At 39.3% G+C, this 15644-nt stretch overlaps 1 protein-coding gene across 1 annotated transcript in view; it reads right to left on the bottom strand.

The window, feature by feature from the left end:
- Positions 1-13708, bottom strand: part of LOC146619331 (calcium-binding protein 8-like) — a 53617-nt gene extending 39909 nt beyond the window's left edge. The window contains exons 1-2 of the mRNA XM_085370789.1: positions 13503-13708; positions 6870-6991 (exon numbers count right to left, since the gene is read on the bottom strand). Of these exons, the coding sequence (XP_085226915.1) occupies positions 6870-6991; positions 13503-13708 (328 nt within the window). The remainder of the gene's footprint in view (positions 1-6869; positions 6992-13502) is intronic.
- Between the last annotated feature and the right edge of the window lie 1936 nt (positions 13709-15644).

The following is a 15644-nucleotide window of genomic DNA, read 5'->3' as shown; positions in this document are numbered from 1 at the left end:
AATGTGTCCCAGGACACACACACACACACACACACACAAACAAATGCTAACAACCCATCACATCACAGGCATACATATTAGTTTGCCTGCAGAGTACCTCATGCATAAATGATTGATTTATGATTCTAATTAGTTGTAAGTGTAGGTGTGTGTGTGTGTGTGTGTGTGAGCAGATGCCTGTCTCCCTGTGTTAGAGAGAGGTCTTATATTCATACCCCCAACACAGTATTACATGGGTATTTTTAAATTGGTATTTGTTTTAATGTATTTAAGTATTTTTAATGTTAACAAATTGTTGTATATTTGTGTTACATAGAAAACCGATTTTATTCATTTGTACCTTCATTTTTTTTTCACTAATTCTTATTATGTTTTTTGTTTCTGAAATCTCAAAAGGCCTGATTTGGATTGTGGGATTGTTTAAAGAACATTATTAAAAAATTAAGTGGTATATTTATAATACCTCAAGTGCAGTTTGACTTCAATTTTCAGAGAGAATAAAATAACTGATTGATGCAGACACAATGAATGAACATTACATTGTTAGATAAATGTCTGAAGACATTTTTCAGAGGCTGCCTGACTTTAAATTATAATTTTAACCGTTTTTAAATAATAATAATAATAATAATAATAACAATAATAACAATAATAACAACAACAACAACAATTCTTATTATTAGAGTTTGGTGCTGTGTTAATGACTAAGTATTGGATTCTGTACTGTGTTATCCAGTGTGACTGGGGTAAAGGAAAACACAGGCAGCACCATGGACAGTTCCCCAAGCTCCTCCTCAGATGAGTTGTTTATTGAAAACTGTGTGACTGTATGTGTGATTCTTTGTGTTTGTTGCAGGATGCAAGAACTATACATCAGGTACTCTCCGCGCTAATTGCACAACCAGTTTCTTCCCTATTGGTAACTGTCCTGGTGCTCGTAGAAAACAGAAGTGGGAACAGCTTCTTTTATCCCACTGGAGTTGGAAATGTTTGTTGTGTGTCTCTTTGAGTCTCTCTTCAGGTTGGCTGAAGGAACTCTAAATTACCCGTAGACTTCCTGCCATCTGCTATAACTCAGCATGCTTTGTGAAAGAAGAGCCAGGAAGAATTTCTTGCACCACCCTCACAAAACCTTTAGAAAAAACTGAACTCACCCAGGTCTGCCTCTGTGGATGCATATTCATCTGAATTTGTGGTGGAGTGTTTCGATACTATTTGATATTATGGTGTCTGTCATCCGGGCTATTACATTAGAACTGTCCCAGTGCACCTTCAGAATTACACTGAATGAAATGTCAGCTGTGTGATGAAAATAGTTCAATAAATTTAGTTTTCAGTCATAAAAGATTTAAAAATTCATTATGTCTTGAAATTCAAACTTTTGAACTAGTTTAAGTTCTCTCAAGCTGCCCTGTGGTAACAGATGAAGTCATCTGATTTGCATAAAACTTGAAAGATGAAGACTCTCTAGGAGTTTCTGTAAATTCACACATGCAACCAAAGGTCAATGACCTCATGCAACTCTCACCCTGGAGTACTAACCTCACTCAGCAACAGCATGACTAAGAGATCACATAAGGTCAAAGCATACAGTTAATCATTTGATCTTCTGTAAGTAGCAGTTTTCAAATATTATGAGATTATGATCAATTTTGTGAAACTTCACAGCCCCAATATTACTGAGAGTCATGTAATAATAACATCTTTGTAATAAATGCTCAGTTTGTTCTTCCAGGATCTAACGCCACAGACTAACATGGTTTTCCCTGATATATTCCGGATGGACCAGAGAGTACACAGGGAAGGAAAAGTCTTGAAGTTTTGTTGTTTGTGCTTGTACTTGGTAAGGAAAGGCTTATTATTCTGCAAAAAGCTCTTTTCTGGGCCTTCCTTACACCATAATTAAATTTATGTAACGAATAAGACAAAAACTGTCCACTTTTAAAGAAACCAATGAGGTGCAAAGAGGTTACAAATGGCTTTTAGAGCTTCTTAAGATTACACTCAGGTCACAGAGCAAGGGCAACGCTGCAAAAAGGCTTGTGTGGAATGGCATGAACAATATTTCACATTCAGATGATCAGAACAGCTTATCGAGTGCGTTTCTGAGAATTAGTTATAAATCCTACATCTTACAAGAGATTTTCCCCATTCTAGTTATAAGAAAATACACGGAAACGTGAACTCTCTTTGATGCTGTAACATGGAGTGAAAACACTGGTCAGGATCAACCTCACATATTAAAGTTGCCTTTCTTCCAGTGCAGCTTCTGGTGAACAACTGCCAGCAGTCTCGTAATGACTGACATATTTTAAATCTTACAGTGGTGTACCTACTGTGAGAAACACTTAAGAACCTGCTGTTATCTTCAGTAATCCCTGCTGGCAGCAGCAGCTCCTCCTGAGAGATAAAACATTAACAAACTAAACAACAAACTCAACAGCTGAATGATTCCACACTACCAGTCATATGAGAGCTCAGCCTGCAGCTGCAAGGTTTTTAATACCCCTGGACAAACAGTAAATATTGTGAAGCAGAAGTGTTACATGTGCAGAACGCAGAGGCTGAGTAATCTGTATCAGGGGACTGAAACTGAAGGGCTACAGGGGTTAAAAGTTTACAAGTCTGTTATTTTTCCAGAGTGGAATGATTGCCCCACAAACATCTTTAATGACTCTAAAAACCAAAAAATTTGGGTGCACACATTTGAATTTATTTTGGATGGACATACAGGCTCAAATAGTAGTGCTGAAGATTCTATAATGTTGTTTAACTTTACAAGGCCAAGGCACCTATCAGTGATCACTATTGAATAAAGCTGGCAGTAGAGCAGGGCGATATGGCCAAAAATATTTATCACGATATATATTTGAAAATTTGCGATAACGATATAACAGACGATATAATTGATGCGAGACAAAATACAACTCCACAACATTACTAGCGCAAAAAGACAACCTTCCATTTATTTTCACTTAAACAAGAAGCTGGTTTTTATGTACATTAAAGCTTTATAAAAATGTAACAGTGCAAATGCAAATTCCTTGCTGAAAGTTTAACCAAAAGGCATTTCCAGTAGAAATGGGCTGACATATCCTGAGCATAACCATGTATAATATCCACTGAAGTTAAAAAGAGGTGCTTTGCAACATTAAACTGCAGTGTGCAGTACGTATTTTTTGGACCATAAGGTGCACGGGATTATATGGCACATTAAGCGAAACAAAGCAGTCAGATAAATCAAACTTTATTAAACTCATTCTTCTTGCTTCCTCCACTTCTGTACCATTGTTTCATTAATGTTGAATTCTCTGGCAGCTGCTCTATTCCCATGTTGTTGCAGTATATTAATGACTAACCTCGTATTGTGGATGGATTGTCTCAGTTGTTCTCCTGACTGAAGTTTGGTCCGTTTACAGCATCCTGCCATGCGATTGCATTTGTCTCTAACCATGAAGAACCTTCACGTTCACTTTTATAAGTGGAAAAGTGTTAGTGTTCGTCCTCCAGCTTCACTGTTTATGTTATGCTAACATAGCTGTGTCGCTAGCGATCACGTAGCACATCATTATATACCAGCTAGCCCAACTTCAGTAACCCTACAAACGTCACTGCTGTTTAGTTTCCTGTCTTCATTTATGTTGGAAGTGATAGCAGAGCTGTACGTTTGATTTTTTTCAGAAATCTCTGTCAGAACATGCAATATCATGCTTAGGTAACTAGCGAAACTAGCGAGCTAACTTCCGCTAGCTTCCTGCTAACTTCTAACTCCGTTAAATGTAATAACTTTTGTTTTCATGGATGCCTGGAAGTTAAACTTTATAGTTACACCTGGTAAAGCAGCAATGCTGATCGTTTTATTAAAGATGAAAGAATTTAGACAGTTTTTAACTCTAAGTGATGCTGCAGTGTTGTTTGACCTGAAGTATACGGAGTTTAGGACCCAGATTACTCCCAGATTTAAGAGCATCTTAGTCCGACAAATATGACAATAACAACAGCCGCTTGCATGTTCTGCAAAAAAATGTGCTTTGTTGTGTATCTGACGGACAAACACCAAACCAGTTCCACATCACGGAAGTTGCACCATTTTTACAAACCAATTCTGGTTCATCAGTTTCACTCAACAATCGGCCATGTGCGTATGAAAACAAAGGCACTGCGCATGCGCGTTTTACTCCCATTCTATCGCGATATTTCATTTTCCTATCGTTGCCCAACATTATACCGGTATTACCGTGAACGGTATAATATGGCCCAGCCCTAGCTGGCAGTTTGTCTTTGTCAGGATAAGAAGGATTTGTTAGACAGCACTCACTGGATTACACAATACTCATAACAATGGGAAAGTCAGAGTCAGTGAAGACAGTGATAATCTAAAGATCTTCTAATGATTGAAAACTGTAGATTAACACAAGACAGAAAAGTCTCTTGGAGTCAATTTTAAACAACTGTAGATTCAAAGTTCAAAGTTATTTGGACACCATTTTACCAAAGTCTGGATGAACACTGAAACTGTCACCCTCAGATGAGAGGAAATTGCCTGAGATGTTCAGGGACCAGGAAACTGCTGGATCACTAGCAGCACTGTCCACAATAAATTGAGTTTTATATCACCATGCACTAAGAGGGTGCGGCTTAAAAAAGAAGCTCCTGCTCCAAAAATCAACACTTTCAAACTTGACTGAAATTTGTAGCTGCCCACTTGGACAAGCCAAATGGCTTCTGGAGAAAAGTTTTATGGTCAGACAAGATAAAGATTGGCCTCAATGAAAAAAGATGTGCTTGCATGCAAAAAAAAGTGAGGCTTTCAAACTCTGTATCAACTGTGGTGGTAACAGCATGCACTGGGGCTGTTTTGTTTCAAGTGGTACTGGTACAGGTGGATGGAGTACTGAGGAAGGAGAACTACCTCCAAATTCCTCAACTTCACCTCAAATCAACATCTGGAAGGCTAAAACTTGGACACAACTAGATGTTCCAACAGGACAAAGATCCCAAATACACATGAAAGCAGGCTAATATTCTGGAATATTGTAAGATGTATAACTTCTGGAACTACCTTACCACACCATAGTTGTTTTTAAAAAATGGCTTAAAAAACAAACAAACTAATCAATACTAAAAATTAGGATCATCATCGACAGTCCCCTCTTTATCTCCTCTAGTTGGCACAAAACTTCACACTGCACCTGCAGACAGCCAAGCACACAGTTGCTCCCCTCACCACAAGTCGTGGTTTTATTCCGACATGCAATTCCCCAGAAAAGCTTCTTGTTTCTTCTTTAATTTCTAAATGACATAGTGGACATTGGTAGCAATCACAGACATCACTGGGAAAAGTAACCTGCACGACTGAGACACATTTTGTTAACAATATCAGTTATGAGGGCCTGAGTGAGTCACACCTGGTTCTACTGACTTTCACTATTCAAACTAGTGACCTGTCTGCAAACCCACTGTAATACCATCCAGCATATAATTCAGGGTAAATACTTATGCAGTAATTACAGTGCTGGCAGGCTACAGTGACTCAGTCATAGCGTTTTTAAATGGACCTCATCAGGACCCTATAACCACAGATCATTTCGTATTCACTAAACAGCGTGAACCCATTGAAACAGGAATGAGGAATTCACACACAGCAAATCCCTTCGTGCATATTAAAACTCCGTCCTGACAGAGTATCTGGCCATTACCATGCCTTGCAATGCCAATTTTCCAGGCAGCAGCTTAATGTTGCATCAAAAGATTAATATTTTCAAGGTCTTGGGAAGTCTAGCTTGTTTGCTACCTGTGAGGTTGCTATTGCTGACTCCAGCAGACCATTATTGATCAGGTTTGTGTTGTACGGGCCCAGGTGATTACTCTCAGACATACTGCAAAACAAAGGGTTCATAAACACAGCGTCTGGGACAGAGAGAGGCCAGCAGACCACAAATGCTCCTGGTAAGATAAGCTATGTAGAGAATACTGCATTTCTGTGGCTGGTTGACTCGGTGAGGCAGATGCTGCTCGTGTTGTAGCGCCGCATTGTCTCTCAAAGCGTTTCTGGCAATAAAATGAACAGAACAGACTCTTTTGGGGGGGAAAAAGAGATCCACATAGATTTAGAGTCTACAGTGTGGACAGGCTTATCGTCCAAAATACTTGTTTTTTTATTTTACACATAATTTTTTCCCTTTACACACAGTCAAATATTCTTTAAATGTTCAATACCTTTGTTGGGTTTCAATTACAGGCTAATTGTTCTCTGACCTTTTTGTAACTTTTTCCTAAGTTTTTTGTTGCTAATGCACAACCATGTCCTGCAGTGGTACTTCTGAGAAAAAAAAACTCGTAAAATATGTATGTGGGGTAATCAGGTTGTTAGTTCTTAACTGTTGCAAATCTGCAACGTCTGCCTGGAGAGGGTTAACTCTGTTCCTACACCCTGCTTAAGCTGGCATGAAGTGTAACTAAACATGAAGCCACAGTGGCTTTATAATCATTTGTATGCAGCAACATTTCCAGGTCACACTATTTAAGTCTAAAAAGTGTGTTTTGTTTTTTTAACTCAAGGCCTGGACTTGTGTTTGTTGCATAAATAAGTTAACAGTTGGTGAATAAAAGCCTAAACCTGGCTTTGCTTTTGCTGAAGACACAAAACACATCATTTTTTATTTATTTTTTAATAGAAGATCCTTTATGGATGATTTTCTTCTCAGGTTTGAGTAACAACATATAGCAGTAATGAATATTAATATATTAGCTGCATGATGTTGCCAATTACTATGTTGGTAGGAAGATTGTAAGCAGCCTATTCACTTTGAATAAATCATCAAGGATAAGGAAGGGAGAACAGTAGCCAGTTTACAGAAGAGTCCTACCGTCAAGCTCCTCAACAGAGATGCTGGCCAACACATCGCTGTCACTGTCGGACAGCGAGCGGCTCAGGTAGTTCCCCTTGTAGAGCAGGCCTGCCGTTACATGGTGGAACGGCATCTTCTCCCTGAGAGACAATAGAAGAAATCATTTAGACAGCAGTGAGGGTAGAAAAGAGGAGCTGTACAGGAGTCTTCTCTCTTGGAGGATTAATTCCAAAAACAAACAAACCATTAAAAGCCCACCTTACACATTTCTAAAAACAGCAGCTTCTGTTTGTGACATTTCATGGTCCCCACAACATCACTGTAGAATTGACTTATTAGGGTTTCAAATTAGCCACAGAAAAAGAAAAAACTGTGAGAATTGATTTGCGAGCTGCGCAGGTTCCCTTTCAAACAAAACTTACAATTAAGTCAAGAAGAAAATAAGAAATAATCAGATTTTAAAGCGACAGTTTCGCTCATTTGTGACTCTGGCACTGCTAAAACAAATCCAATAGGCGCGGCATAAACATGCTTCATAAATGAAACAGAACTCATTCACTAAATGGAAAGTAACACAGCGTGTAGCTCGAGGTGAATGTGCTGAATTCATGTCTACGTTAGGTGCATATGAGCATGCCTGTGTGCAATGTAGGTGCAAATGAGTCTGAAGTAATTAATTATTCAATAAATTAAAGCTCAAGGGCACAGGGGGAAAGTAAAAGCACTGAGATCTTAGTGATAAGATCTCCGACAGGATTTCATCTAGATGAGCCCTTTGAGGAAATGCTTCTTTGACATAATGGAGGATTTTTAGAATGAACTGAATGATCTGCACCAAACTAAAGAATCACATTTTTCATTGTTTCATCTCCTTTACAGGTTAAGTTGACAGCAGAGCAGAGTTTCATACATCTCACAGTTATGAGAGCTTAGACAAAAATATTTAGAATACATCTAAATGTGAAAAGGGAAAAGATTTTACACTCTTAGGGTTACAGTAATTTTATGCCCTCAAAATCTGTTAGTTTATATTTAGAGGTTTTTATGACAAAGGCATGCTGCTCATTCTTCTTGCAAAACCAAAATAACAACAACCATAAGCCAGGGGTGATCTTTTCTTAGCCTTCACTGAAGGTTTTAGAGGAGTTTATAGTTATACATTAATATTGCCCTCTTTGTTTGTTTCTTTTATCTCGAAAGGTTTATTTTCCTACATCCTGCAACAACGATCAGCCATCTGTCGCCTCGCAGTTCACAACCGGCCTCTGCATCTTGCATGTTTGTCAGTTTAATAAGCATGCACATCAAGACGTCTGCAGCTCCGCCTATTAGGAGCAGCTTTTTCTTGCGCGTAATGTCAGGATTTTTCATTTCCTAATTCATCAATTATTCAGCCATTTCTCAGCTGTCATTTTGAATATTACAATCATCCCTCTTGTCCGCTCTTTCAACTTTATCGCTACGAGCCAACCCACATGATATCAGCTGATTTACACAGGTACTTTTCTGCATTTGTGTTGCCTGGGGAACTATTGATCAGAATGGCTACCATGTAAGGGCGACTTTCAATTCATATCAGAAATCAACACATGGCTTATTATGATAACAAGAATCATATTGAAAATATTTTGAAAGCAGACAATGGAGACACAAATTAATTAAAAGGCAGTTTGTGGTGCAAACTTTTGGTTTTGTAGGATGAAACAGCACTGTGTGTACTCTCAGGGTGGAGGGAAATTGTGGCTTCCATTGTGAGTTTTCTCACTTTCATTAGATTCTGCATTCAGCAGAAAAGCTCACACTAATCAAGACTAAGAATGAATGACATAATGACACTCAGCAGCAGAAATCCAATTCTTACTTTTTACATTCCTGGGATGGTTGTTGAGCATCTTAACAGGTAGTAAGAGTTTATGTGCAAGCTAGAATTATTAGTCTGTTGGATTGCTGGAATTTTAAACACCAGCAGTAATTAAATTGTTGAGTTGTTATTATTATTTTTTTTAAATCAGTCATCTGTGTACCTGATCTCACCAAAAACCCAGTTTAGTAGTTGTTTGGTTGAAAATGAATCACATGGTGACATTTTTTCCTTAAATTCCCTAAATCAAGCATGACCTTTAAGTTATACTAGGTTTAACCTGGTATGCTGCTGTGGCAGACATATTCAATTATTTCCACACATTCATAGAGTAAAGAATCATTTTAGAATACATAAATGAAGCATGATGTTAGTTCAAGCAGAGCACTGAAGTCAGTGGTATTAGCCATTTCAGATCTTCACACGTTTCAATCTGACACTTCCCGCTATCACTCTGCTGATTCAGTTATGCCCACACCACTCCATCACAATTCCTTCGATCTCTTCCTCATGTGCTATTCATGCTATCATTTGATTTGACTAAGATTTGTTAAATTAAATGCACACTGTAAAACACTTCCTGATAGGTTTGTAGAGGAATATACTGTCTTGTGTAAATACTGGCTACTTGCAGTCTTCCTACCACTGCACATATTTATGGTGTAATACAGTATTTTTAGTGACAGTGGAAATTAATGTAAATGTTAAAATTGAAATAGCTGACTGACATCTTACAGTTAATGGCACAAAATATTTATTCATGCCAAATATGTCCATTTACGTTTCAATTTCAAAATGTAAAGAAAAAAAACGACTATGAAATATAAAAATAAATATAGACTAATGTAATTACACATCAATACGGTACGGAGCCCCGCAAGGGACATGGGAGAAAAAAAAAATTAAGACGGACTTTTGCGAGATCTCGCAAAACAAACTCGGGATCTTGCAAACGTTTTAGCCGCATTCTTCGGAGGCCGCCAGCTCAAAGCCGACTGGGAGGACGGTGTTCGGCTGTAGTAGGTCTCGACCTCCCGTTAGCTTCGAGATGGTGCGTGTCAGACATCTCCGAAAACGTCGGAGCACTTTTTCAAATATGTGATCTTCTAATCCGAGCAGATATTTGACGTTTACACAGCTACATTTACGCCTCAAAATATTTTAAAAGTTTATTTTGTGACCCAGAAAGAGTAATATTACAAATAAGTAGCTGCCGCCATTGTTGGAATTCAACATTTGCGAGATGTCGCAAAAGTTTATCGTAATTTTATTTTCTCCCATATCCCTTGCGGGGCTCCGTACATCAAGGCTATGGGACATTAAGAAAGGATAAGATTTAGATAACACTTTACTAAAATATCTCAAGGATATGGTGTTTAATAACGGAAAAGATAAAGTGTGAAATAATGTGCTGAGACCATGAAACACTGACCTTCAACCCCTTAAAAAGACAGTGTAGAACAGAGCGCTTCACAGTTTTCAGCATCATTAGATCTGATTAAATTGATCAAGGTCTCAGCTGAAGAAGCTAATTTGCCCTTCAGGAACAAAGCATGCAGTAATCACTTAAATCAGAAGTGATCTTCCCTTCATCTAATCCTTACTCTCTGCATGCTGTGATATATATATTAGATGAACGGGAAAAGGAGGCAAGATCATGGAATTTAATACTCAGATCGAGTGCCTGATAAAAGTGAACCACAGAAATCAGCAGATGTTCCTGAGGATTTTACTGAAATGGCACAGAATGACAAATTCTGTATATGTATTTGAAGATGGACGATTACAAACCGTTACAAACAACTGGTTTCACTCGTTTACTTATTTAAATCACCGATTGTTTTAGAAATATTACAACATGATCCGCTCGAATGTCATCACTGCGCTCGTTCTGACTGACAAAAAGCCTAAAATCCAGCTCACAATGACAAAGAATTAAGAAAAGCACCATATCCTCACACATTTAAGAGACCATCCATAAAGCAATTAATCCACTAATTGTTTCATTTTTACTAGAATGGATTAGAAGATATTTTGCCCAAAAGTACATTTTATGTAAATTCACAAAAGAACATGGCACTAAAAGCAGATGAAACCCGCCCTTTAGTTTTATAGGATAGTAACTCAAATTTTACAATAGGTTGAGGCCATTAGCTGATGCTGTTACACAAAGTGACTTTCAGTCTGTGAGGGAATGAGCTAGGAGTCAGAATCTGGCTCAAGGACAGTGTATGAATTGACTGAACACTATTGTTGATGTTCGCACTAGCTGTGATTAGACCTGTGGCATTTAATCATGGGCCGAGCGGTCACATCAAGAGTCTTGATTTTTTAAGAGGTTCTGTACTAAAGGTGACAGCTAAATATGACAGGTGAGAAGGAGTTGGTCACAGATAAAAGTCTGAAGTCTCTAATTTTTTTAGATCCTCAACTTTCATCCCAAAGATAAAAGTAATAAGATTAAAAGCTCAAAAAAAGAACACAGAACTGTTCTGCAATGTCTAACCACAAACCTTGACATTAAAACTTAACCACGAACATGATTTTAAAAACAGATCTTCCTCAGATGGATAAAAGTCCATGAATGTTTTTAACAGTCATGCTTTAAAAAAACAAAAAACAAAAAAAAAAAAGGCTGAAGTTGAGTATGAGCAAAGTGAAGCTCATGTTTCCTTTTTTCATGATTAAAGTTCCCACAGATGACTCATGGTAGATGGTTGTGTAAATACGGATGACAATCAGTAATATAATAAAGACATTTTAAAAGCCACTTTTTATTTGAAGGTGGCAACTCTAAGAAAATTAAATGCCATTTGGAGCATTCACAGCTTTGTTTTCAAAGCATTTTAATCACTTTAAATATTAGTATTACACATTAGCTGAAGGGAGAACAAACTATTAATGCACCAATTTAATACTCTTAAGACTTTCTAGTCCTGTAAAGACTGGGTCACTGCAAAAATGAACCCTATTACACCTGAGACATAAATAAAATCTCACTAAAGTTGCATGCCTTACCGGGAAAGCATTACTTGTGCTGACACTTCAAGGATAATACAAAGGTGACATGACTAATCAAAACTGTTTGACCTCAAAGGAAGAAGCAGGAAGCTGCAATTATGCAGCTGCCATTAAAATGTCTTATGTCCTCAAATAACTGGCAGGAAGACATGACGAACTCATTCCACTGCAAACTGTCCATCAACTGGATGCCAAAGATTACAGTCACAAAAAATGTTGAACATGCACATCAAAAGCCAAAACAATCCCAAATGTTAAAAATTATAAACCACTAAATATTTCATTTTTATGGGCAGATACTCTCCAAATGCTCTTTTTTAATGTTTGTTTGAATATAATGGAATTGAGCTGTAATAAAAATACGTTCTTTCAATTCAATAATTTTCATACCATTTTAGCACTACAATTTAAGCACAATGGACTTCCATTTAAGGTGTATTCATGCTGTAACTGTATGTAAATGTCCAGAAACAGTCACTATCTCTCTGAACAAAAAATATATGATGTGATATAAATGATCAAACTGAGTTTCACCAATATACTGATGCTTTGCCTCATAACTATACAAACAACTCAGTCCCTTGAATCCCTCACCTCTCTTCTCCTATAAGAAATCACTAATTGACCCATGACCGCATCAAAAGTGCAAAAGCAGCCCGTCCTCATTTCTGAGGTTTCACGTTTGAAAAAAAGCAAAACCTGATGAAAGAGCACAGCCTTACTCAGAGCTTCCTGCATGACAAGGAGGCCAGATGGCAATTTCTTACATCAGACCCTGCAGCACAACAGCCAACAGCAATGGGCCAATACAGAGCGGGACACGAGGAGAACAATGTGTACCAACAGCAGCCGCTCCAGCCACAAGATCAGCTTCATAATGGACATAATACAGTGACAGCTTTGTGTAAAAATACATTCTCCATCAAAGATGTAACAGCAAAACAAAACCACCTGATGCGATGTCACAGACTGAAGTTTGGCTACACTGGCAGATTTCTTGAAAAGGTCCAACCACAGAAATAAATGCAGCAGAAACTTTGTGTGTAGTTAGATCATTTTTCATCACAGAGATTAAAATGAGAGCATAGTCTGTCAACTGGTCATAAAATAAATTGCCAATTAGAGAAATGACAGATGTTAAAATAAAAACAATGAAAAAAATAATTTCCAGACCAAACCAGAAGTTGGTCATTTCGGTTACAATGGTGTTTCTGTGGTGTGAGGCTCTTTGGTGCCATCTGATGACTCAGTTTGTGTAAACACATTGACCATAAGATGATATTATACAATACAGCGAATGCACAACACAGCTGCTAAAACAGACCTGAAAACAAAGTAATCCCTTCTCAAAAGTCATGGTGACACTTATTTAATTGCCTGTTGCTTTTGATCATTCAACTTTATCTATTCGAATGGTGTGCAAGGTGACAAGTCACAACAGGCAATGAAACAAATTTCTGTTGAAATCATAACGTGAAAAACATTTCCATTTGTCAATGAAATATGGACTTTTTGTGAAATTAAATTATGGCTCTATGACTTCCAGTGCCATCGACTGGGCAGCAAAGGCACACAAGGGGTTTAAACATTGGCCAAGTGAGTGCAAAGCCAATTCATCAAACCATCACTACAAAGCTGAATTCAATCTCCAAACTGAGAAAAGAAAAGACGGGAGTGTTCCACAGAAGTGCCACCTCTCTGCACATATTATCAGCTGCTCCCTGCAGCAACAGACCATTTCTCTGTTTCTCCCATATGATGATTCTTACCCACACTGGTGGCTGAGATTGTACTCTGTAGGATACTGCAGCACAACAGGCTCTCTTGCCGGACTCTCCACCACGTCCACTGTCCCATCATCCCTCAGGTATGGGTTGCCCGGCAAGTCTCCATTTACCTCCGCATGTGTCTCTGGCGATGGCATGCTGGAGGGCTCCACCATCTGAGGATCCGGCTCTGTGACCTCCTCCTCCATCAGTCTTTTATATGCAGTGCCTCCAGCAGCAGCAGTACAGTGCCTGTCCACAAACCACTGAACCCGGCTGCCTCCACAGTTTGGGTTTGTCCCAGAGCAGCAGCATCAGTTCCCTGAAATCCGTTGTTAATATTTGAGCAGTGAGAGCAGCAGGTACGGTAGCTCCTCTCACACTCCACTCTTGGCTTCTTACTCACTCCCGCCGTCCCTCCCTCTCCTGTCTGTCTCCCTCGTTCCCCCCCCCCCTCTCCTTACTCGCTCGCTCACTCTACAGCGCAAACATTCCTCCACATGGGGAAATGGAGTGAGGGCTCATTAGTGAGTCCCGATGACAGACTCAGCTCTGCTTGCCTGCCTGCGGCTGTACTGGCAAAGTACACACGGAGAAGCTACAGAGAGGGAGAAAGGGCGAGGCGAAAAGAAAGGGAGAGATACAGAGGAAGAAAAAGAAAATAAAGACACGTGAATTATTAGAGATTAATTAGAGACGAAAAAAGACGAAAAACAGGGAAATTGAAAGAAAAATGATAGGTAACGTGAAAAAGGCTGAAAGGGTGTTTTTGTACAGACGGTCCCAATAACCCAGTGGGTTTTGCTTACAGTGCGCTCTGCAGGTCTACACGGGGACCTGCTGGGAGAAACCACAGAGAGCGGAACATGTTGGGAGAGTCTTATAAGAGCGTGCGCCACCGTGTGGAGCAGGAGTGCGCGCTGGACGCCTCGCAACAGGAGGATGGGGATGGTGGAAGGGGGGCGGCGTCCCGGCAGGGGGTCCACAGTGAGAAGTCCTTCCTCACATCGACCCAAGATAAATACAAGACAGACACTTTCCGCGCTTTCTTATCATCAGTGTGATAGAAATGACATTTTCCAACAGCTACCATCATCACTAACAGCATCCACCCTCTCATTTAAACACCTTCAGCTCAGATCTTATGCTGTTTGAGTCAAAGCTCACATGCGTCTCAGAAACACCTACTTCAGTCGAAAATATATCTCAACCCGATTTTGCTTAAGCTAAACCACATTCATGTTTTTGTTTTTTTAAGGAACAATGTGCTAGACTTTATTAGACTGAAATCTTGCGCAAATGTCAGTGCATAGAAGGGAAAACGAAGTATCATGCGGACTTATGTTCAAGCCTATTTTTCACCCAGTCTCCACAGTGTCTGCATAGGCACAAAAAACTGCAGCGAAAATCACCCGCAGATTCTTACGAGTGGACATCCGCTGGTTCTGACGGGGCCAAACAACAACAGGTGTGGGGCTGAGCGCAGCACTTGCGTGATTAAATGTGGACAAAGAAAAAAAATCCCCATTTTCCAATGATACGCTGCAGCCAATTCATTGCCCAGTGAAGATATTTTATACCCTGAATTCCACTGCTTACCTCTGAGGCTGTTAGATGTCTGAAGGTGAGCTGTCAAATCCGTTAATCGATGCTCGCAGTAGGCTCCAGTTTAGAGACTTGGGGTGGACTCCTCAATCAGCCGTGTCGATCGATCCTGACGACGGTGATCCTGTTGATTGCTTTCTTATTAGTTAGTTATTCCTTTGTTTTGACAGTGCAGCGTGGCCATGCTACACCGGCAGGGCAGCGTGTGTTTTAATAGCTTCTGAAGTCCAGCAGCAGTTGGACACATCTATTCGAGTTGCACTTTTTTGCCAAACTCTCATCAGCATTTAAAATATTTTATCATCTAGCTGTAGCCCCTAATACTCACAGAGACTGCGGAATCTAATAAAAAAAAAAATCACTGCCCTGGGTCTGTTGTTTCAAACTCACAATCCAAGGAGTGAAGATCCACACACACAAGTGCCGAGCGTCAGTACGATTGATGAGAGCAGCCCAGTGCCCAACAGAGACGCTTCAATCCAAACCAATACGCAACCGAGCAGGAAAGCAGCGGATTGGCTGTTTTTACTTGTTTGCTTA

This window comes from Diplotaxodon limnothrissa, linkage group LG14, assembly GCF_057381915.1.
Source record: "Diplotaxodon limnothrissa isolate DT_005_m linkage group LG14, D_limnothrissa_male_GT1.1, whole genome shotgun sequence".
Classification (NCBI taxonomy): domain Eukaryota; kingdom Metazoa; phylum Chordata; class Actinopteri; order Cichliformes; family Cichlidae; genus Diplotaxodon; species Diplotaxodon limnothrissa.
Note: the sequence above shows the minus strand (reverse complement) of the source record. Positions and strands in the feature narration are given on the sequence as shown.